A 25,657-nucleotide genomic window follows, 5' to 3' on the forward strand; every position below is an offset into this window, starting at 1 on the left:
TGCAGGAGGGCTTTGGAGAGGCCTTGAAGGCTCATGCCCACAGATGACGTGTGGATGGCACGGTCTGAGCCAGACTGGGCGACAGGTGGCGCTGGGTTCACACAGCAGGACGTGGGTGTCTGATCCCTGCTGCATCAATCTTCATATACATGTACACACAAACACATAGGCATACACACCCAAAGCCAGCTGAGTCACAAAGGAAAGGGAAATGGTATGTTTCCCTGAGGAGAGGGAAACATTATACACAAAAATTATAAGGAAGGGGACTTCTGGGGAATTCATGCACGTATGGTCACACGACCTGTGTTCCAGCACCAGAAGTGTCTCAGCATTCATAGATTGTTATCTGTATGACACTATAGCAATGTGCTGCAGTTTTCTAGTCCCATACAGTCTTGGATGAGTGTGTGTGTGAAGAGACTAGAGGAGGAGGCAACGAAGCATCCTTGAGATCACGTCAATGCTACACATCCCATTGGGAGTGGCGCCTACGCAATTCAGCCTTCCTGTGACCTGCATAGATCAGCTGTTGCGTGGTTCTGACTCTCACCAGCAGCACTCCCCCATTCCCGCCAGCATGGCCTGGCCCTGCCCAGGTTAGCCATGTCTCACACTTTTGTCCCATTTTTCTCACCCTTTTTTTTTGTCACAAGATTGAAGGAAGGTTTATTTTCCATGGAAGAGGCTTCATTTTCTTTCCGATGTCAGCACTCCTGTAAGTCACACATACTCTCACTCAGAGAGGGACTGAATTGAATGACCGTTCACATTCCTTCCTTCTTGTTCACTTTTTTCAGCCTCTTTATTTTCCCTTTTTCAGTGTCTGGAGTCCAAAGTGCAAATCCACAGAAACCGAACAGTGCTACTAGGAATCCACTTCTCTTCTCCACATGCTTATTGCTCTCGAACATCTCTTTTCTCCTGCACCCTCGCCCCTCACAAACACATTCCTCACTTCCTTTCTTTTCTCTTTTCTTCTTTGCTTCTCTACTGCTCTGGTGCCTGTTCAGCTACAGCACAGGTCTTTAAATCAGTGTGGTCATCAGTTAGGCTGCATTAGGGTTTATTATTTGATTTCTCCCATCATTCAGCCGTTCTAGGCCAGCGTCCTATATCAAATTGAATGTTTTTCTGTCAAGGAAAAGAATACATTGTCTTAAAACATCAGTGTCCCCATGCTAAAGGAGGCGTGTTTGGAATTGATATGGATATTAGGTATCCGTTTAATCTAATTATGAGGAAAACATTTCTTGCTAAATCAAAGTCATGCTACTGTTTTATAACTGTATAGAGATTTTATTTTAAACCCATAATTTAAGCTTGTTTATGGTTTCGTCATTCATTATGAAAACTCATTTTGGTTTCTTTTTTAAGTCCCACAACCCTACCGTTTTGATTCCCAAAATGTCAATGTCAAAATGTGGACTATGGTTTTTGTACAAAGTTTCAAGATATTCATTTTTGGACATATACTGAGGTCAAATCATTGCACATATGCATAATTCTAAACTGCAGCATATGGATTTTTACCCCTATAATTGAAGGTAGAGGTACAATCTATAAAGCCATTCAGCATTTATCATTCAGCATCAACTTGCCACAATCAATATTATGTTCACAGGTGTGAAGGAGTAAGATGAGGAAGTTAAGGAGATGAGGGTTGTCTGAATTGATTTTATTTTCATGGAAGAGAGAGCCGAGCATAGTAGGGGTTATCTACTACTAGCTTGCCTTCCATTCAGCGAGTACTGGCACCAGCAGAGTGAGTGGGTGGGAAATGAGTGGGGGCTGCCTGTGTTTTTCGTGAATCCATTTCTGTTTTGTGTGGGCATGCTCAATATTATATTTACACTCATTATAGAGGCACCATATATATTTGATGTTCTCTAAAAAAAAACAGTGTCCTTAGTTGTCTGCATGCACATAAAAGGAAGAGAGTGTGGGTGGCTATAGAGTTTCTGTTTGATGTTGTTGTCTATGCAAGAGCTGATGGGGTGTAATGACAGCACTATTGCTATATGATTCTCATATGGACATGACACATCTGTGCTGAAATGTTCCTTTTTTTTAAAAAGAGGAGCTTTCCAATGTAAGTTGATGACGGAGTTCCTTTTCTCCACGGATTTCCAGTCAGCACAATGTTTCTGTATTCCCTTGGGGAGTCTTTTATTCTGCAGAACAACAACAAAACCAAAAGACGGTAATTGAGAGCCAGTGATGGGGAGATGAAGAAAAGAGGGAGCAGTTAACTCTTCTCCCCTCCCCCTTCCTGTTCTTCATCAACCCCTAGACTCCCTGCTTCAATGTTTGACGTCACACCAAAGAAGACCAATGAGAGCACTTGGACATCCCCGTTTTTCTTCCCAGGCCCCTCCCCTTTCCATGGTCCCATATATATCCCCCCGTCACTACATTCAGCACAGTGTACAATGTGCTGCCAGAGAGCCAGCAGGCAGTGTACAGAGAAACAGCCAGAGAGGAAGGGAGAGAAAGGGAAAGTGTGAGTGGATTTCAGCGCTGACTTTGAAGCATTCATCCGACACGCTGCAGTCACTTCTCTGGTCTCATTTAGACCTCCTTCTCCTTTCTCTGTCTCTCGTATCTCTACCATTCTCTACATCTGTTCTGTTCCTCCAGGCCAGAATTGACTGGAAACGGGATTCAAGAGGCCAACGCTGCAGCGTGGTTTCACGATCCACCAGCCCACACCGTTAGGATGGGCTGTACCACAGGCCACCTGGCTTGCCAACCACAGCCCCAGACCTCGGGGCAGGAGGGTCAGTCCCTGGAAGCTGGTGGTGCCAAAGTCCCAGACGTGCTCTCCTCCTTGGAGCGTCTGTCCCAGGCCACTGGAGGCATGGAGAAGTCCTGGTACCGCTGCATCTTTCCCTTTGGAATCATCTCGTTGGTGATTGGTGTAGCAGGTACAGGAGTGACCTACACCTATAATGACCTGCCTCAAACCAAAGTGGTGTCAGTGGTTCTACTTGTCATGGGGGTTTTACTGTTGCTGATGGCCACTGCATGTTGGACTGTGCACAAGAAGAAGAGAAGGAAAAAGAAAGAGGGAGGCTCATTCACCTCCGAGCAGTGTCCCCTGTGAAGCACATAGGGGAAACAGTTATAAGAACTTGACAGCAGAGACATGCCCATAGTTGGGAGCTCAACGGTTGGCTTAAGAAGCTGCCACTCCACCTCCTCCTAGCGCCAAATCCCCTCTATTCGTTATCACAAACTTTGCCACAGTTCATACTGGAGAGTATTTGGGCTGTGAAATTATAGAGAGAGGAAAGACAGACAGGACACTGAGGATCTGTTTAGTCTGTGAGGTTTGGACCATTTTGGATTAGGAAGGAGGGATCACCAACGCCTCACACACTTTTTTATCATCAGTAAGCAGGTGTCCAGTGTCAAAACAACCTCCAAGGAGACACACTCAAATATGCATTGCACGTTGCTTGCATATTTACACACACGGATACATGGCCCTCACAGTCCTCACTCACATATGCACTAGCAGTCACAGTGGGAGCTCACCCAGACACCCAACACGCTATGCAGAGCTTCTGCTGGATTCAATGCTGGCGTCACTAGACACGTCAGTCACAGCATTCCTCCTGCCAGGACAGGTGACTCTCCAAGAGGCCAGAAGTGGGCCAAAGACGGCAACCTGATACCCAGCCGAAAGAGCAGCGCACCCACGTCAGTGGCCAGCGTCATTCACTCGTCCTGTGACACCGCAGCAATGTGTTGGGGGCTTTTTTTACGCAATGGGAGAGTGGAACTTGAGTCCAGCAGGATCTTACTGGCATCTGTGTGGACGATGAGCTGGAGAGGGCAGGGGACCTGCTGGGGAAGTGGAAGGTGTTAATGTATTGAATATGGTCCAATAAAGATTCTGGAGAACTGAAAGATTGTTGGACCTCGGACTTCATTACTGAGGAACAAAAGATTTGCACATATGACAATGTCCATGTCATGAAAGGCCTGTTGTAGCTTCAGCTTCACATTACAAAGGAGTGGGTCACTGAATTTCTGACTGACTGATTGCTCTCCTGACAATGTGCGAGCATTTACGCCCAGCCTAGTGTCTACGTGGGGTACCTCACCTCGACACAGGCCAGGCCAGGATTACTGAAGGACACTGCCCGAGGGGACATGCCACTGCAGGAACACTTTGACTGATCCTGCTCTTTTACAGCCCCTCCCGCTTGGTGCCTTGAGGAAGAACACATGGAAAAAGGCTCTGTCACATTCCCCTGTTTCCATCTGAACTCCTGAGAATTTACCCCTTTGCTTGCTCTCTCTTTACCCCATCAGGACTTTTTTCATCCCTCCCATGTGCCTTTTCCACTATTTCTACCATCCTACATCCTCAGTTTCTGTCGTGATCCCATTCATTTCCCCATCCTGATATAACCCAGGGTGTACAGTCTTTTGATACACAGATCAAGACACACACGTAAATTTAAACCCTGCAGTTAACAGACGTTTGTCTCTATCTCTTTGTGCCAAAGAAAGAGGATTACTTTCTCTTCCACAGTGGAAAGAATATTGACTGAGCATGAATGGCAAATCCTTTTGTTTGTCTGAAAATAGGGTACAAGGCTGTTCTCTTGTGAATACTGATTCATGTTTGTGCTTTGAGTGACTCTGGGGTTTCCCTTTGCTACGCTTTTTCTTTCAGAGAGAGTGGGTAAATGTAGCTGTGAATAGGGGCTTTCTGTTGGTATGTGGTCTCACACGATGAGACACACAATGGCATTTTTTTTCTTGTCTTAAACATTCTTGCATAGGACAGAAAACACAAATCATGGAAGGAAAAGGTGCAATGCAAATAATGTATAGAGCACTAGACTGTCTCCATGTGAAGGACTTTGTAGTAGCACTCATGTACCCGTGAAAACTATATTGATCACTGTTGTATCGATCCTAGCTACCACGTTAGTGACGCTTGTTGCCGAGTAAAATGTGTTTATGCATCCAGAGGTAGCAGTTAAAACGCAATGCCAAAGACTGCCCTGAAGACCAGCTTAACAATTACCAGGCAGCAATTGCCTGCCGGCTTCAATAGACATTTCAGGGTACAAAGGAGTGAGGTCTCTACACAGTTAAGCTCCCAATAGATCATTTTATTCTAAAATATAATTAATAATTTTTTTTGGAGTAATTCATTAAATGGAAGCTTAACAGTGTGCAGACCTTATTATTTGTGTTGCACCTGAATAATTTGCTTGGATGTGCGCACACTTTTTGTACACTCCCTCTCCTGCTTCAATAGACATGCAATGGGTAAGTCCTATCTCTCAATTTTTTGTAGCTCAGTGCGCATTTAGATGTTCTGTTGCATAGTGTGTTACATAGTCAGACAAAATCAGGAAAAAGAAGGTGGTTGTAGAACACAAACGCTGAACCTAGGATATCATTCCTTTCAACTTTATGTGGGAGTGGGGAGCTATTATTGTGCATAGATTGGGATCAGTCATCCGGAGCAGAAAAGTATTGTTCATAGGGGGTATGATGCATTACAGTAGCAACTAACTGAATGCAGAGTGCGTCACTTGTGAATCTTTCTTCACTGACAAAAAGGATTACCTTCATATGGCCGTATCAACCCCGTGTTTAAAATGAATATAAACAGAAATGCTTATAAAGATCAGTGTTTATTAATATGTACTATCCTCTAAGTAGAAGACAAGAGAGGAGCCCCAGTATTAGATTATGGTAATTGCAATGCAGCAGACTGTCTCACTTCTGTGAACTGTAGCATATCGGTCCATCTCTCTCTCCTGTCTTCAGATCTGATCACTTGATTTGGGATTTGCTCCAATCAATGAACCTTCAAAGGGTGAAGTTAATGGAGATTAAACTTCTTGCAGATGTATCATTCAACTATGCTCAACTATTTTTGTGCAGTAACTGAAATCATAAGCTGTGTTTAAGAGAGTTAAGAGAAGAGCTGTGGTTAAGATTAATGTCATGTTATTACGTGATGTTGCTTTTGTTAAAGCTGTCCAGCAACGCACACAGTGTATTCACTTAGAGACAGATGTTGCATAGTTGTACTTGGTAATTTTCAAACTATTTTGTGCCAGTATGTTGCCACACTGATGGCAGGTGACCAGAAATGGTTTGTTAGATATGTGAAGTGATTTCCCTTCTGCCTTTTGAAAAATTAAAGGGAAAATCTACCTCACTGCGCTGCGGGGAAACATATCCCTCAACCAGTGGACAGCCATGCTGTCTGCTTATGCTGTTAATCACTCCTGTGAGTGATATGTAATATGTTTGTTTGTGTGCCCTTATTTGGTGCTGTATATACTATAACTATTTTATATTTGTACTGTATATTTCTACTTATATGTAAATTTGAATTGTTGTATTAAATAAATGTAACGTGAACACATTTGTCTGTGATATTGTAGTAGAAAGGTTTGTAGCTTCAGGAGAAACTTCCCAAGAATGTATCAAATACTATCTTTGTACAAACTTCTCTGTTTTGGGAGATTATTCAGGATCATCTAAAGGGCAGTAATAATAAACTCTATCCCAAAAGGTCTGGAATAATCACTGGACAGAGCTAAAAATACAGAAGACAGATGGGGAGTGGAGACAATGAACTGACACACTGTTTCGACTCTATTTTGAACACTGTCCACATTAGATTGCAATTGTCACTGCACTTAATCATTTACGTCACAACTTAAAACACATCTTTGGTTTAAGAGATCACTTGAGCTTCCTCTTTGCTTGAGATCTAGATGCTGTGTGTAGACACATTAACATGTCCTGCCCTGCTACCTTGGATGACTAACACGGATATGTGGGATTCTTCGGTTGTAGACAGCATAAAAGGGATTAAGAATTCCCATTACAAACCACAACGCCTAGAATAAATCACACTCCCTACTGGCAAAGTAATGACACACCCCGTAACAAAGATGTTTTACATGTCGTCAACATGGTCTGTCCAAGTAACACTCACAGAACTGTTCACTGGGAATTTTTTTGGTATTTGAAGTAACACATTTCACTGTACACTGGTGCTGGGAAATGGGTGTGGGTGTGGAGCGAACAGTTTTGGGTCTGAATAAAGGGTGGGGAGGCCAACATGGGTCAAGTGCAGATGGGGTGGAAGTGGTCAGTTGTACTGCTAGGGTCAGCACAGATGAGAGATAACCAGATGGGAGCAGCCTCTCAATCTCTTGGCATAAAACCCAAGCATTCAGCGCTATTTGGCTTATGTCAAACTTTGATATACAAAAACTGACACTAGTTCAAAAATGCAAAACCAGAAAGACACACCAGGCAGCACAATGTAACATAATTAGGAAATCTGGATTTGAGCTATACTGGGGCCTGGTCACACTATTCATGTTTTATTCAAATAGCTGATCAACAGCATCAAAACACAATTCTTTTGTGTTAATTAGTCACTGTCTGTTGTTGGTTCCAACTGATAACTTTGTAGTTAGATGGAAATACATTTCAGTTCTGCTTCAGATATTGTGACAGCAGTTTGAAGACAGGTGGGAATCACACACGCCTGGCTAGACAGTCCAATTGAATCACAAGCATAATGAAATTAAACACAGAGTCAGTGTAGGTATTGTAATAGAAACAAATGTGATACAGATGAGATGCACCTAGATTCAATCACTCAGAGATTTGAGAATACTGGAATAATACAATACTGTTACAGATACTGAACACTGTTATCTCTGAAAATCACAGTCATGAATAAATACATTATATATGCAGGCAAAAAAACCAAACAACTGGATTTCTTTGTATGCATGTGAAAGACTCCCTTTCCTACTCAACCTCTCTGAATTTTTCATCATCTGTCACTCTCTTTTTCTGTTTCAAATGTCAGCATTTCAGTCCACAAAAGCTTTTTCCAAGATGTGTTCTGCAGTAGATGTCATGTTTCTTTAATTAATGCTTTAATTAACATTTATGCTACTTCTTCTAAAGTAAACTGTTGAAGTGTGAAGCCATTGCTTTTCCATCAACTTATCAGATCAAACTCAGTTACCTCATGTGGTAGGTACAGTCTTTATAATGACACATCTTTTCAGTAAAATATTCTGAGAAATAATGGATACTTAGGGAACAACAATTATAGACTCTACAAGCTGATTATGTATGTTTTCATCGCTATAATTATTTTCAATTCAGGTTCAATGCACCTACAGATTTCCTTTACCTAGCCATTAACTGGTCACTTTGTTGTTTTACAGAGAACGTGGTTGAGATGGGTTGGAGTTTCTATGGAAACGCTCACTGTATCCAAGTGAGGATGTCACAGCCTCTGCCCTGTCTGAGGTCACTCTGCTACAAGATAATTTGATCAAACAACACATCCAAATGTAGCAAGAATTATGTGCTACATGGAAAAATAACAAATCTATTTTCTTTATTCAACCTCACGCCTGTATCCTGTATTTATAGATCAATTATGGATGAAGGCCATGTATTTTTTGTATTGACTTGCCCTGTTGTAATGCAATTGGGAAGTATATAAATGATGTCATATATTGTTTGTTTTAAACTTACCAGAGCATTTTATTCTATTCTTCTTAAAGGAAACTATTGAGTTGGAGAGCTAATATTAAACACCAGCTCTTGTAGGTGATGATGCGACTGAGTGAGCAGGAACAAAAGATGGTCACCACTGGTTGAGTACTCCGCTCCTTTATGACCCTCTTCAAAAGACCAATCAACAGGACACTATTCAGGCAAGTGAGGTAGTCTATTTATTCACAATGGGGATCCAACACAATGGTCTTAATCTTGAATAATTCCCTCAAAGGGAGCTGCGTCAGAGGCTGAACCAATCTGTTGATTTACTTGTTTATGTATCCACTAAGTCACAAAAATATTGATGAGCTGATAAGTCTCTCTCTCTCTCTCTCTCTCTCTCTCTCTCTCTCTCTCTCTCCCTCTCTCCCTCCCTCTCTCTCTCTCTCTCTCTCTCTCTCTCTCTCTCTCTCTCTCTCTCTCTTGTCCCTCTGTCGCTACTGGTCAGAGACTCACTGCTGCAAGTACTGCTGGTAGAGAGAAGGGGTCAGGCTGGTTTCACCCTAAAGTCTACAAGTTTCCAGCTAATTTTAACATATTTAGCTAATTAGACTCAATCATTACATACAATGAATGTCCATTTTGAGCTTGTTCATAACATTTCACTATTAGCATAATGAGCTCCATATAGCACTGTATAAAACATAGTACCTGCGGTTGAGAGTGGACTTAATTGTTGGAAGTCAAAAATGTTCAGTTCATGTTCTGCTTGTTCAACAGTTTGATGAATTGCTTGTACTGTCTCCCCTGCTGCTGGATTTTGTTTCACTTACTTAATTGGGGATGGCTTGTCCAGTTGGGGACAGAGCAGAGGAAAGAGACAGAGAGGCAAACATCCCTTTCTCTTCCCACTAGCTACAGTCAGCTGCTCAAAGTGGAGAAACCGTGCATGGTTATGTACTATGTGACATTTCAGTAGTGGCTTTCATCATTTAGCAGTGGTGTTACGTCACATGATGATGTAAACCTGGCTCTTATGCTGTGATTCCAAATTATTTATCGGCTGCCTGGCCAGTGACCCCAATTTATTTGTCCACCATGACTGTGATCAATCAATCAACTTTCCCTGCATAAACATTCACCAGCCCCAGGCCATCGGATATGTCGGACCATTTTAGTATCATACCAATTAAATATAAACTTCCTTGCTTCTATATCCTGTGGCTCAGTCTGTAAATGCTAATGCGCATTTGGCATAATATTATAATTGAGTTTATTCTTTACTCATGTGAATGAGTAAACAGATTTGAATTGGAGGAGGGTTTTGGTAGAGGTTCGTGAAGGATGTTGTCATAACAGATTGTTGATGTGGCCATTGCAATCACAGATATGCCTGATGAATTACAATTAAAGATTTATACCTCCAAATTGGCTATGAAGAATTACAATTAATCATCACTTCAGTCTTTGTCCTCAAATCATTGTCTTTGGCTAGAAAGACTAATTTAACAGGAGTCATTCGCTTCACCTTCAGTTCCCCACCAAAATGAAAATACGTTTTCAAGCTTTCTATATCATTACAATAGTAGAATTATAAATCCTTATCACCAAAAGAAGACAACAATCAAAGTTTCATTGGCCGATACCTTATGGCTTCATTAATTAGTTTAGTTTAGTTTAATTTAGTTTAGTTTAGTTCAGTTTAGTTTGCACAAGTTAAAATTTACACAAATCCAGTGCAGGGGGAGGCAGAAAACCTGAATTTAAACCTTATTTAAAACCTCCACTTAGAAAATGTTAAAATTTCACAATATTACAGAAGATAATATGACCATATAAAAGTGTTCTCTGTGTGGTCTGACAAGTCAAAAGACAGCCCAGTTTCCACTATGAATGTGGCGTTTTTTTGAAGGGGCTATTTACCTGCACCACCAATAAAAAACTACTCTCTCCTCGACTATGCGCCTGCCCCTTTAAACGGGGTACCTTTAAACGCCATTTTCTATTCAACTACATGTCCCACAATTCACAGCAAATAGCAATCAGGTCAGCCAATCACATACGTTCATTGGCGAGCGCGTACTTCGAAATAGCATTACGTTATCCAATAACCATTCAGTGTTTGACGGTTTATAAAATTCAGCCAATTGGCACTAGCGTTATTCACTTTAACCAATCAAGAGGCTACTAGGTTATAGAGGGGCGTACCCACGCTTGACCAATCAGATTGAATGTGGAGTTTAAACTCTGAGCGCGGGCGGTCCTTAGAGTAGCTTCGGGGCGGGTCCAACAACTAAGGACGCGTGCTTGAATTTGAATTCAGGCAAGAGCTGACAACTTCTCAAGATATTAGTGAACTACTACAGCAGGACAGAAACTGTAGAAGCTGTAGTGTGACGCGATATATAAATATATATATATAATTTTTCTTCCCCCTGGTGAAATCGACTATACGTTTGGGAGTATCGCCGCGACGTTTAAATCGCTGCTCCGTTTCGTAACGTTTAGCTACAGGGATCACTTTGAGAGGAGAGCTCACTACATTTGCAATGAAAGCGGGCGGTAAGTAACTTTTTGCAAATTTAAACTAGCTCCTGCAACCAGAAATATTCGAATGACTTTTACGGAAAAACGACTGTAGTAAAAGCTGTCTCAAATTGTTGCAATTAATCAGAGATATTAGCACTGTTAACTAGCTGCTAGCCGGTGATATGTCGAAGTCGGTTCCCTCGTCGATATGTGTTCCCTATTCTCCATAACACCAACCAGTCATCTTCTGAGGTGCTTTACCAAAACCCAAGTTTACATTAACCCCAATTAACAACTGTAACCATAATCTAACTCCAATCGCGTATGTGAAACACAACATAACTAGGAGGGGAACATTTTTCGAGGGGGGGACAGACTTCGACACAACACCAGCACAAACGTTAGGCAAATTAACGTTAGCAATGGAGTTTGAAATACATTAATGATTGTAGTAATAATATATAAAAAAAACCCGTCTCGGTATGACTTTTAACGCTTATGTGGTGTTTGAAAACTTAAGATCTATTAATGTGTATAATACACGGGTGTAAACGTAGTGCTACTTACATTTAAACCACAGGAGGGAAATTTGGGCGCTCACTTGGTTTGACTTAGCAAACTCAGCTTCATTTTCATTAGAAAGCTGTTAACGTTAATGCTTCATTATAATATGATATATTCTTGTTTTAATGCCTATTTGAGGTTATCATCTTTCCATGAATTTGTAAATTCAGACCAGGTATTTGACTAGACGACCCGGAGATGCCTTACGTTACTTACGTTAGGCATTTTGAATGGGGAGCCATAACCTTCGCCTTGGTGTGCCTAGCTACCAGTTGACATACTAGCCTACCACTGGCCTGCCTTAAATGAACTGCAAATATTTGTGTGACATTAATGTGAGAATGAGTTTGTCAGCCCTGCACTTAGATGTGAAATGCTTTTGGGTGATTTTGTCATGTGTGTTCACCTAAATGCTGTTTCTTGAACTTAATATGATAGTTAAGCTAAAGACTGGTGCAAAATGAATGAATGAATTGTGAGTTTTAATCTCTTCTTTCTTTCTTTCAGTAGTTCACTGTCGTTGCTCAAAATGCTACTCGGTTCCGGTGCGAAAGCGCGTCCGTAAGCGAACTCCAACTGTTACCTTGCTGTCTCTGCCTGAGGAGGTCCTCCTTTGTGTGTTCCAGTGCCTCTCTGCTGAGGATCTACTGTCTGTCAGAGCGGTGAGTAAACATACCGTACACAGTGTAGCACTTTTGCACAACTTCTGGCATGTATGTGCCCCATCATCCTGGATATGTTCTGGCTCATCATCTTGTGACCACCTTATGTGATGGGTCAGATGTTGCTTTTGTTGAGGGACTAAATGGCTTGACCTTTTACAGGTTCACTCCCAGTTGCGGGACATTATTGACAACCATTCCAGTGTATGGGCCAGGGTCAGTTTCAGAGACACGTGGCCGTCCCCCAACAGCTTATGGTTATTTGAAAGGTGAGGTGTCTTCTGTCAAAAAAAGAAAAGAAAAATCAATGTGTTTTTCAATTGTATGGATTTTAACCTGAAATCTATGTCTTCTTTCAGAGCGGCAGAAAAGGGGAATTTTGAAGCAGCTGTGAAATTAGGGATTGCTTATTTGTACAATGAAGGACGTAAGTAAAACACTTCACACACTAACTCAAATATTTAGTCCACATCCTTTTCTTTTGCCATTTTGTCCTGTGTTAGTACATGTAACTTTCATTCTTCAAGAACATCCTGGTTAAATATAGCTCAAGTGAAATTTAGGGGGGAAAACCTTTTTATAATGGATTCTCTGAGTGATTGCACCCATCAGTTGTGTCTTGTTTCTCTCCATCAGCATTGTTAAGTGATGAGGGACGAGCGGATGTATGTGGACGGAAGGCCTCCCACTTCTTCAGCCTGGCCGAGAGCTTGCGCTCCCCTTTAGCTGATCCCTTTATCTGGGTGTTCATCCGTCCACCATGGTCGCCCACTGGCAGCTGCTGCAAGGCCGTGGTGTTTGATCGTCTCAAGGCCGAGTGTGACAACAACATGGTAGGTTTTTAACCTGCACTCATTTTAATGACCCCCCCCCCCCCCCTTTTGCTGATTTTATTAATTGTAAGTCTCAGGCCAGTGGCAGTGTTTCCACCAATCATGCTTCTGTCATTGGAGCAATAAATAATAATTTGAGTGAGATTGAGCTTCTGTTATTGTTCAATGGACACACACAAATACCATGTCTTTAAATTCACACAGAATTGTACATTACATTTATGCCTACATGATTTAATAGAAATTGAAACGATTAAGCACTGAATACAGTCATACAGACCCTTTTTTTAAAATATAAGAAATGGGTAGTATTGTGTAAAGTATTTCAAGTTGACAATTATTTTTCTGTTTTCCTGCAGGAGAAGAAGGGACCCCTGCTGCATTGTTTGGCCAGAGTTTTGCAGCTGTTTGAAGTGAGTGAAAGTGAGACTGAGTCTAACAGGCTTTCTCTCACTACCTGGGTGTGGTTAGCACAGTTTCTATCTTCTAATCCAAGTGTAGGGCTTACTGCTATTGTCACAGGAGGCTGTTTGACTAGTCATCAACTGCTCAAATGGGACAACTGTTTTGGGGATTTTTTCTCCACTCTGTATAACACATCTGTTGCCTTATAGTCCCTGTTGGCTCTTCTTATTCACAGCCCTGCTGTGCTTTGTTATTAAACAGAGTGACAAATTATTGCTTGTAGCTTAATTAGAACGAGAAGGCTTTTTGTGTATAGCAATCCAAGCTTGACTGTGTGAATTAAGTCTCGATTTCCTGTTCACGTCTGAAACTATGTGCCTCTTTCCAGGAGGATGAAAGACGTTCAGATGCCATATCGATGCTGGAAGAGTCTTCTCAGGCTGGCTGTTTACAGAGCTCTTACCTGCTATGGGAGCACAACCGTAAAGCAGCTGTGAGTCTAAATCAGTGTTGATCTTACCGATCTCAGCTATTATTTAGTTCAATGTCAAACTCAAAAGATTAATTAAATTGACTGTTGTAATATTTTGTGCGTATATTCATTTAAGAGTATGGGTAAACACAAGATTAATTTTTTTTTTTCCTTTTAAATTTTAGATGGCAGATCCAGGCAGGTACCTTCAGTGTATACGAACTCTCAGGGACTATGCTGGCAAAGGATGCTGGGAGGCACAGGTGTGTGATTGTGAAAGCTTATCCACATAGGAGACTACATAGCTCATGTAACAGCTTGAGTTATATGCGTGTTACCATCTTCTTCTATTTTATGCTTGCCATTAAAGTGACTGTGTTGGTTTCTGAGTGTTGTACCAAAAAAAAGCAGCTGACCTACACATACTGTTTCTGACTACATCTTGTGTATAAATGTGTCTGAAACTCCTGCTGCTCTACAAATGTGCTGCCTTGGTTCGGCAGGCTTTGTCAACATTTTGTCTTGTCATTATGTTGCAGAAGTTGTCTTTCTGTGTTCTTTGTCAGTCTGCCGCTTTATTCTTCCACAGTCGATCACTTTAATACTACAAAAGATTGCAAACTGTCACTTTTCATCTGTCAACTTTTTGTTTCGTTTCTTTTTCATTCTCACTCCTCCATTTGTCCAGTGTTGAAACTTGTCAGTGTCAAGAGGACTTGATGGTTGTTGACATTTGTTGATTTTTCCTTGCCATTCACAGCTTAACCAAAGCTGAACCACTTAAACACAAAAGTGACTCATCCAAAGCACAAGCTCTAAAATCCCACTAAGTAATTACAGCAGAAAACTACTCAGCCTTATTGTCATCTTTTTAGTGTGATCTGATTCAAGAAGCTGTCATGCCACTCTCAGTGGTCTAAATGTTATTTAACATCTTGTCTTTTCTTTATCAAGCTCTCCCTGGCCAAAGTGTGCAGCAGTGGCAATCCGCTGGGTTTGGAGGCAAAGGCCTGCTCTGACTTAGTGGCCCAGCTTTTCAGCTCCTCTAACGTGGCATCACAGCGCTGTGCTCAGAACATCCTCAGACGAGGCATCAAGGACACCATGAGGTAGGCAGGAAGATGAAGATATTAGTGGCAGGATCACAGTCTGTTGATGAATATTTATCTAGAGAATCGAACGATCCTATTAGTGTCATTGTGATGACTCACTGAGTTTTAATCATTTTAGCTCTCTTTAATGACATTACTAAGGAGAAAATGAAACAACACAATCACAAGTGTGACAGAAAGGCAATATAGCTGAAAACATGAACACACAATAAAATGTTTAATTTCAGTTTCCTAATTTCAGTTAATTTAATATTTTTTAATTACCCATTTTTGATTAGAAGTGTCTATCGCTGGTACGTATCGCTATCATTTTATCACCCAGGCTTATGTGTCATTCAGGGTTACTCAGAGAATAAAGATCCTTTTTCCAATAAGACAGGGAAGACTACACATAGCCTTCAGGCAGATTTTAGGTTATGATATGGCCATCATGGCTGTTGCTGTTGACATTTACCCAAGACAATTTTAGGCATGACTTTAACCAGTTGCCTCTTATTACAGTGTAATTCACATTTAGATTAATTTAAAATAGTTTCCTGTATTTCTTCAGACAAACATTTTTTTGGCCATATGATCATCTTTTTCTACACCTCTGTAGGTACATCCTAGTAGACTGGCTTGTGGAGGTGACCACCATGAAGGACTTCTCCAGCCTGACGCTGCATGTTACAGTGGGTTGCGTGGACCGCTACCTGGCTCTGCGCTCTGTCCCCAAGGCTCGACTACAGTTGTTAGGAATTGCCTGCATGGTAGTTTGTACACGGTGTGTGAAATATTTATATTAAAAGCATATTTGTATTTTGTTGCAAATAACACAGATTGGTTGTCACATATTTTTGTACTTCTATAACAATGTTTGGTTCTTTTCTTTTTCAGCTATATCAGTAAAGAAATCCTGACCATACGAGAAGCTGTTTGGCTCACAGACAACACCTACAAGTATGAGGACTTGGTTCGAATGATGGGAGAGGTCGTCTCTGTGCTGGAGGGAAAGATAAGGGTGAGTGCTTAAAACAATAATGTATCTCTTTCGTGTAATCCATATTTTTATATGTATAATTTCCTGCAAAATAATTTTGTAGAAATTCAAGCACTGCGTTTGAACAAATGTAAATGAAAGTCATTTTATGCGTTTACCCTCAGACTCCCACATTGTTGGACTACGGGGAGGTGCTGCTGTCACTGCACCCTCTGGAGAGGCGGACCACTCACCTGTTCAGCTACATCTGTGAGCTGTCCCTACTCTACTCGGCTCTCGCCACACCGCCTCCTTCCAAACTGGCCTGTGCTGCACTTCTGCTTACACGAGTCCTGCATCATTATGGTAATGCACACATACAACATGCCAGTTTGGAAAAATGTGATGCAAATATTTTTAATCTAATACCATTTGTGATTTTGGTTGAGCATAAAGTCACCTTGAATTATGCCTGTTTGTCTCCCTCTTTGCAGCTCCCATCTGGCCCAGCCAGTTAGCTGACTACACAGGCTTCTCCAAGCAAGACCTCACGCCCCTTTCGGTGCTGCTCTACGTCAAGTGGTAAGCCTCACACAGTGTGTTTTGACTGGATTGGTAGCCAAGCAACTTATTTCTCTGATCCTCTTCCTGCACATTCACCCAGTCTGTCAGGTCACAATACTTCTGTCCACCCACACATGCAGAGCAAACGTTTGTTTTTGTTTATTAGTTTACTTCAAGTCAAGTGATCATAAACCACATTGAGCTTACTTCAAATAAGAATTACTTTTGTTATCCTGACCTTTTGAGGACGGAGAGCCAATATAAAAGCTGAAAGGCACATCTATTTATCCTAAAACACACACTTTCTGCTGTAATCTTAGCAAGGGTAACTCACTTAGTGACTGATGTGCTTAGATACAAAGTAGATTTTGTCGTGGTCACATCTATAAAGAAAGGCATCGGCCATTTTATCCTTTTTGATAAGATGCAGCTTGTTCAGTATCTGTGCTCCTGTAGCTAAACATTTGATTAGCCAGTGATGGCAAATAAAACAGACTGTGATTGGAGCATTATGTTTCTCAGTAGGTTACCCACAGTTCCTGCTTAACCATCAATTATCTATCTTTATAGCTATTTAACCAATAGAGACCTAACATAGACTCTTTTTATGTTCTTATTGTTGTTGCACTTTTAAGGGGCAGCTTCATGCTTTCAACTTGGGCATAACAGTGTATGTGTGACAACTTCTGGTGTTCACTTTGGATACAACATAACAAAAGCTACAAATACCAACAGTCTTGTTAGAAAAATATTCATTAACATATTTTTTTATTTATTCAACTAATTATTATTTACTGCAAAGCATCCTTTAATTTTTTTTTTGGACAGAGGAAACACAAGCTACAGAAAATGCCACTTGTTTTTTTTGTTGATGTTGTTGTGGTTTGACTCACTTACGCCTACTGCTTCATTGTGCTGTCTTTCATGAGAAGTAAAACATATGAAGGCTTGTGAGAAAATAAGAATTGATGGGTGTTTTGAGTTTCAGCATGGTCATATAGCCATACTGATTGGATATAAAATTGTTCATAATGTTTGACAAAGAAATTGAATGGCTGTTAAGGTCATAAACCAAACATGAAGCCCAGGGGGTTGAGTGTAATAAAAGACAGTAGGAGGCATTTGGACTGTGTGTGTGTAACCATCAGTGAATCACCAACTGAGTCACAGGAACGTGCCTCAGGGTGAGTCACTTTCATAGGTCGGCATCGCATGGACAAACTGCAATTCTCAAATGGCCAAGTAACAGGCTTTGTCTAGAGATGCAGTCAGTAAAGTGGATCAAAGTCAGTAATTTTTTTCTCCGTTCCCCCCCCCCCCCCCACTGTCTCTGTCTCTCCCCAGTTTCAGTCAAGATGTTCCCAAAGATTACAGGCACATGTCTCTTACTGGTGTGAAGCAACGGTTTGAAGATGAAGCCTACCAGCACATAAGCAAAGAGAAGGTACTTGCATTTTTTCATTGAAGGTATAGGAAAAGTCCTCTCTGCAGTGTTTCTCACAGAATGAGAATTTACTTGCAGTGGCCCAGCATTTGACAGGCAATTTTAATAATACACTAGTCAAACAAAGGTTTATGAATAACAAAATTGAGGGGGAAAAAAAATGTTCCATGACCTGCGTTTCCACTGTGGGGACCAAGGTCTAAATTAAGTCCAGCTCTTTCTTTTTGTGTGTGAAGCGTAATGGTGGGACACAGTTCATTGCATGCAGTTCATTCAATGTGATTTTACATATGGGTGCTGTATAGATACAAAAATATCCCTAATAATAATAATAATAGGTCAACGTAACATTCAGCCCAAATGTGCATTTATTTTGCTGCGGAAAGGATATTGACTTTTCTCTGTAGAGGCCTTTAGAAGGTCTTAAAAAGCATTACATTTGATTTCAAAATTTTGCAGCAACCTTGTAGTATTGATTTAAGGACGAGAGGATGACTTTAAAACTCTGTAAAAAAAATGTAAAAAGTAAGGGAAAGTGACCATAGGGTGATGGCCAAGTGATGAGAGGGAGCAGCTGTAGTGAGAACAAAGCAGTGAATGAGAGAAATAAAACTGATATTTTCTGATTGGTTTACAACATTTCCATTCTAAAACAGAAATACATAACCAACACACACTCAACACAGAGGAGTTACTGTGGAAACAAACACTATTAGTTTCCTTTTTCTCCTCTACATTTCTCATTTTCATTCATTCATTGCATCCGGCTAATGCAGCAGTAAATACAAAGACAACAGGGCGAATCTGTGTTTTGAATTTGAATTGTATTGATCGGGCCAGGCGGTCGAAGTAGAGCCTATGTATGGGAAGCTGTCATATATTTAACCTCTTAACATTGGTTTTCTGAATATGTCACTGATTTTTATTTCTTTGCCTACCCAAGGTAATGGATTATAAAGAACTGTGTCAGATCTTGGAGATTCCTGAAGTGGAGCCTCAGATGGAGCCTCCCAGTCCTACTGGTCAACCAGCAGATATCCACACCTTCCTCGCCTCCCCATCCAGCACCAATAAGAGGTACGACTGTCATTTGTTTTGTATGACTCCTCTTAGTGTTGTCATACAATATTTATTTACAATAAGATGTAGGGGACATAAGCTGACAAAATATATATATCATTACTACAAATTAGTAATGATATCCAAGCTGGTAGAGGCGTTCACTGCTCCTTGCACTCAATATCAACAGTCAAATGACTTGACTGTAATTCAGCCTTAAAGATAAGTAAAAAAAAAACACCATTTAATAAACAAAATTCCAGAGAAAATAAAGTCTCATACAACAAAATCTTATATTTATATTGCACATAAATAATTTGAAGTATTTTGAAATCGGACAGAAATCTGGTTATTGGCAGCAAAATGATCAGTGCCCCACCTCTAATCTTGCTCATTTAGTAGTTGGCGTCCTTGCTGAGTCTCCTGTGCTCTGTAACAATGGGAATTGTGAACTATCTTGTTCAGAAGGTGTTTGTTTGTGCCATCTGTGAGATGCTCCGATTACTCACTCTAACCCACTACTCGTACACTCCCTCCCCCTCCCTAGGAGACGTGATGACAGCATGCAGGCACACCGAGGCAGCTTTGTAGCCACACCCACGGCGGAGCTGTCCAATCAGGAGGAGACACTGCTGGGTGACATACTGGACTGGAGCCTGGACACCTCCTGTTCTGGCTACGAGGGGGACCAAGAGGAGAGTGAAGGGGAGAAAGATGGTGATTGTGAGTATTATGAACAGAAGGGGAATGGGTTGCGCACAGTTAATCCAATTACTAGCAGAGCCTTAAACGTTTTTTTTCAAAATCGCATACATTATCCAGTCTATGCAGCATGAGTGAAGCTTCTTGGTGGACATAATGCAACACAGCAGTGTCAATGTTCACATAACTTGCACATCCTGTCAAATAATGGGATTCATATGCTACTGTTATGAACATATATGGATGGATGATAGCTGTGCAGAATGTTGTAGTTTGTGTAGATTTTCCAAAATGATTCACAATTATAAACTTTTCTCCTTTCAACAGCTTCAATGCTATCCATCAAACTGCACTCACTCACTGATGAAGACAAAGGACTGGAGCACTGCAGAGCCCTGTCCAGCGACGAAGACAGCTTCTGTGAAGTGGAAAGAGAGGTAAACAAGGATTTCCAAGACCGAGAACCTCTTTCTTTCTCTGCGGACCTTCACAGTTCAGGATACTCCTCCGTCCAGAGTGTTAGCCCTTCATCTACATGCTCCTCCTCCCTCATGCCTTGTACACTCAAGACATTTACCACTTCCCTGGGTGCAACCTCTGCTAATTCCCAGCCAGGCTTCCGCCTTCTGGTGCCTATGCAGAGGCCTCGGGGCACCTCCAGCAAACAAGTGAAGAGGAAAAACTCGGCAGCTCACAGTGGAGGTGAAATAGAAAGGGAAGAGGAAGAAGGGGAAAGAGACGAGTATTCTGCCAATGCTGGGTTTCTTAGCCTTTAGACAGTGGTTGTTCAACTGGCCTCGGGCTGTTCACCGACCACTCGCTCAGTTATTAACCTCCAGCACTTTTTCTTTTGTTCTCAATGCTGTTCCTCACTCCTGTCAGTCTGTGCTGGTCCATCAGTTGCCAGAAGATCAAGAAGAGACTAGTAAGGGAAAACAAATGCATATGAATTGCTTAGAAACTTGCCTTTCTATTACATTTTAATTCCGTGTTCATAGGCATGGAGCAATTAAAATACCTCCCGAAAACCGTCTGACTCACAGTTAGCTCTGAAACCACTGGAACATGACTTGACTTTCCTCAGGACCCTGGTACAATGGTTGCCATTTTTGTTGTTTTACAGCCTTTTACAACAGCCTATCTCAGATCACGTTGGATAGTTCAATAAATGAAGCCTAATGGACTTGGATGTTTTGGAAGAAAGTGTTCATTGTGGAGAACATTTAACACAGCTGTCATGTTATTGTGGTTCTGTTGGTTATCATAGTTTCTAAAATGCACTGTCAGTACAAGAATCCATCTTGTATTTGGTGAATGTCATCAATAGGTGACAACTGTCATCTAGCTGATAAAAAAATGTCTGCATCTGAAGCCTAAATATGATTGTATGAATTCTCATTCAATTTTGTCCATAGTTAAAGTTCTATGTGTGTTTGCCAAAGGTACTGTGGCGATGTCATTTGTGTTTTCAGGGGCATCTACTTTAATAGAAACAGCTGTGAAATTACTCTTTTAGTTGTCAGCATCTTGTACATACACCCTAGTTGTGCTAATATAAATATTTTTATAAATATTTCTTAAAGGACCAGTCTGTAGGATTTAGTGACAGCTAGTGGTGAGGTGGCAAATTGCAACCGACTGAATACCCCTTCCCTTCCTAAGCATGTAGCAAACTCTACAGTGGCTGTGAAACTCAGAAAAAAAAATGCTGAAGCCCCTTTCCAGAGCCAGTGTTTGGTTTGTCCCTTCTGGGCTACTGTAGAAACATGGCAGCGTCCATAGAAGTCCTGCTCCCTATTTTCTTGAGATTATACACTAATTAAAACATAAACATGAATATTATATTCCATTCCTGCCGAGTGCCATCCACTAAATGTCACTAAATTCTGCACGACACCTTCTTTAAAAAGACCTACAGCACATCAATTTCAGCAGGACCACCAGATAGATGTTAAAGCGATGGTTCGGTGTGATTTCAACCTAGCGTCATATGCACCATTATGTCTATCTAAACACCGCCTCAGTCCTTTTCTTTTCATTTGGTTGCAAATTAGTGGAGTTAGAGCCATCAGCTGAATTGCTTAGTACAGAAGCTAATGGAACCAATAGTGTATCTTGTAAAATGACCCCGCTAATAATGCCTGGGTCTTTATTCATATTGATGCATTGGAAAGCTTGTAAGTACACCAGGAGTTTATTAAAATAACACTTACCTGATGGCTTTTCCTCTGCTGCTACTGCTAAAGCTGTAAACATCGTGTGTGGTCACGCGAGATCCTGCACAGAGCACCTTTGAAATTGAGCCATCTTCACGTTCGATGTGCTTTGTGCAGTGATCACGGGATATTTTGACAATGTTTACAGCAGTAGCAGCAGAGTAAAAGCCATCAGGTAAGTGTTATTTTAAACTGCATGGATTTATGAGTAAAGACCCTATTTGTACTACTGTAGAAGTTTAATAACAATCCAGGCATTATTAGTGGGGTAATTTAAGAGATACACTTTTGGTTCCATTAGTGCCTGTACTAAGCCATTCGGCTGATAGCTCTAACTCCACTAATTTGCGACCAAATGAAAAAAAGGGTCAAGGGGATGTTTAGATAAACGTAATGGTGCATAACGCTAGGTCAAAATTACGCCGAACCATCGCTTTAACTGTTGAGATATTGACACACTAATCACCAGCTGGATGAGTGTCATACAAACTTCACCTTATCCAACGTGAAACTCTAACATGCTGACAAGTTGTACTTTGCCCATTTTTCCTCCCATCAAAATTAGGTCTAGCACTTTTATCATCAAAGAAGGAGCGCAAGTCAATGAAATGTAACCATTACTACGCTTGAACAATCAATACTAAAGTATTTTTTTCATGGATTTTGTTTGCCTCCTTATAGAGAAATGGAAGTTCAGACACTAAAGGAAAAGTATTACTTGATGGGTTTTCTTTCAGTACTGTACGCCTTATTCAAGTCACTGAGTACACAATGTCTACATGATTGTTTCTGATTATAAATACATTTTTAACTGTTACTCCGGGCTGGTTATCTCCTGTGTTTTATAAATGTACATAGTACTATATGTATAAATAGAGACAAAGAATATGCCACTACTTGAAATTGTTTTTGCTTCATTCCAAAAAAAAGAGAGGCAATTTTCTTTGTGAAACATCTTCTTTTTTTTTTCTTTTTTTTTTTTACAGTACAGTGTTTTGCTTTTTTCATTAGACTTGTAATGTGAATATGTAATTTTGTATTGATTTTAAAATAAAACAAGCTATCATGCAAGCTAGTGTTACTTTGTGTGCCTTTTTCACTTACACAGACCCACAGTTTAATTTGTAATAGATGTACTCAGAATTACTCTTCTCAGGTTTAGCTGAATTTAGGTTGGTAATAAAATAGAAGTGTATTGCAGTCTGTTAAATTATTTTACTAACCAAGCTGCTTTTGAAAGTCTTTTGGTCGAGGAAAAAAAAGAAATTGAGTTCAAGTTGTATTCAGCAGCTCATTACAACTGGGGCCATGGCCAAGATTTTAGAAATAACTTGATAAGGAGAAGTTCCTTGGTGTACAACCCCTGCACAAAAAAAGAGTGTCATGTTTAAAACTGATTATAATGGAGAAGCTCTGTAAAGGAAATTCCTTGATAACACAGGGGTGTGGAGTTTACCAGGCACAGAGGGTTACTGAGTTCGAGTGTGAGAAGTTTTTGGAGTTTGACCTATAATGCGGACTAAAGAAAGGATATCTCTTCCTCTGCTGCATTGATTTTACAGATCTGTTTCTTGGAAAGTCCCCCAGGTTTATAAAGGGGAAATCACTGGAGTACCACTTTAATGTGAAACCTGAGCAATGTTAAAAAAAAGAGCATTTTTCCTGGATAAATAGACCAGCATCTGTTGAGCTAAAGGAAATACACATTCTGTGGTTGCTGTAATTATTCCTCCTGTTAATATTAGACATTAAAAGATCCACTTCAAATTTGCTTTCAATTTAAGTCATATGGGCCAAAATCCACAGTGGATACACACACTTTTGCACTAATTTTGTGCAAGAATGCATTTAAAACGTTACCTGAAGCTTATATGAGGCTTCAGCAGCCTGAGTTAGTCATATAGATGTTCTTTATTTCATTGTAAATATTTTTTAATTTTTTTTATTTAGGGGATAGAGGGCCTTTTCTGTAGCTGCTCCTAAATTATGGAACGAGCTTACTTTAAATATTCGACAAGCGTCCTCACTGTCCATTTTTAAAACTTGTCTTAAAACCCATTTTTATTCCTTGGCTTTCAACCCAGCATGAGACTCTGCTCCTGTTTTAGTGTTTTAGTGTTTTATGGTTTGTTTGATTTAATTATTGTTTTATTGTTTTATTGTTTTTAATTTGTTTTAAAAACAATAAACAATTATCTTAGTATTTATTTCCTGTTAATTGTTTTATGTCCCTGTGTTGTTTTATCTATTTATGTACAGCACTTTGTTTCAGCTGTGGTTGTTTTAAAGTGCTATATAAATAAAGTTGAGTTGAGTTGAGTTGAGTTGAGTTATTTCATTTTTTAATTTTTTTTTTAAATTATAATCACTGGGACCTGAGTATGGTATTTCCTTCTCTATCTACATGGCTGGAATGACAATAGAAATCCTTCAATCCTTTAATCAAATGGATATCTGCCACATTTACAGTTTTTTAGCATTAAATTAGCATGTTTCCTCAGACAGTGTTTTTCTACTGAGGTGTGGTGGAAGTATAGTAATGAAAAGAGGAACTTTGGCACAAAAAACTTTCACTGCATTATGAAGGGATTTTCTCATAGACAGTATGAACAGAACGAATGATAACAGCAAGAAAAACTGATTTGAATGTTCATTTGGGCACAACAGTTGTTTTCAGAAAGACTTCAGAAGACTTTGTGAACCCATCCTTTGAATTCAAGAGCTCATCAATGTAATAAGTAATGTAACTATTTAAATTACTTAATCAAAGTAATGTAATTGATTACTTGTTGATTACTTATTTATTTCTTCTTAATTTCTAATGAATGTTTTCAATTGTTGGGGTAAGTGTAAGCCCACTAAAATCTAAATTCAGGTGTTTTTCATGGATACTGACATGATTTATAAAGGACATCAGTTCTTATAAAGCATTATCTTTCAAAAGTCTGGCATGGGCTTAATTGGTACTGTGAAACCATTTAAGCCCATGTGTGCTTCAAATGAGGTCCACGTTATGATTTATTTACAAAATATTTAAAAAAGTATTTAAAATAATTAAAAACAGAAATATATGTATTCAGTAAAATGTTAAATATTTAAAAACGGAGAAAAAAAAGAGCAAAATTGTTAAGGTCTGATTTCAGATGTTTTTGTAAACATCAACATTTTCATGAGTAACTGATTTAATTAGATTTGTTTTAGTAACTAACAGATAGAGAACAGATGTAGATAGAGTTACATTTATTTAATTTATTTATTTAGATTCATTTTGGTTTCATTTTAATTAAATTACGTAGCGATGTTAGCCTACATGTTACTCCCCCAACAATAACTTCAGCACACACAATATACACAAATCTAGGTTACATGTATTGTTCATTTCCAGGAAACTGTGGTGACCATCAACCACAGCTGTGGAGGTCATGTGACTCTCTGCTCCGGTGAGGTCACGTGACGTGTTTTGTTGACGGTCGTCCTGCATTTTGCACGATGAATTCACAGCCTTACTCGACGACTGGTGCAATGTCATCGCCTCACTAGCAGGCAGCAAAACTGGAGGGGGGAGAAACCCAGACCGGGCTGCGGACGTCCTGAGCTTCCACTAATGCTAG

The 25,657-nt window shown here is 40.2% G+C and overlaps 2 protein-coding genes across 2 annotated transcripts; both read left to right on the top strand.

The window, feature by feature from the left end:
- The first annotated feature begins 2,719 nt into the window (after positions 1–2,719).
- Positions 2,720–3,141, top strand: LOC128379452 (transmembrane protein 100). Its single transcript, XM_053339070.1, has one exon. The coding sequence runs from the start codon at positions 2,720–2,722 to the stop codon at positions 3,104–3,106; it is 387 nt and encodes a 128-aa protein (XP_053195045.1). The 3' UTR covers positions 3,107–3,141.
- A 7,934-nt stretch (positions 3,142–11,075) lies between these two features.
- On the top strand, positions 11,076–20,607 carry ccnf (cyclin F). The gene is made up of 17 exons (XM_053338635.1): positions 11,076–11,088; positions 12,127–12,281; positions 12,444–12,550; positions 12,641–12,708; positions 12,918–13,114; positions 13,474–13,527; positions 13,908–14,012; positions 14,177–14,254; positions 14,946–15,100; positions 15,702–15,866; positions 15,980–16,103; positions 16,247–16,427; positions 16,556–16,643; positions 17,970–18,069; positions 19,013–19,146; positions 19,676–19,851; positions 20,158–20,607. The coding sequence occupies exons 1-17, from the start codon at positions 11,076–11,078 to the stop codon at positions 20,604–20,606; spliced, it is 2,349 nt and encodes a 782-aa protein (XP_053194610.1). The 3' UTR covers position 20,607.
- The last annotated feature ends 5,050 nt before the right edge of the window (positions 20,608–25,657 follow it).

This window comes from Scomber japonicus, chromosome 18, assembly GCF_027409825.1.
Source record: "Scomber japonicus isolate fScoJap1 chromosome 18, fScoJap1.pri, whole genome shotgun sequence".
Lineage (NCBI taxonomy): Eukaryota > Metazoa > Chordata > Actinopteri > Scombriformes > Scombridae > Scomber > Scomber japonicus.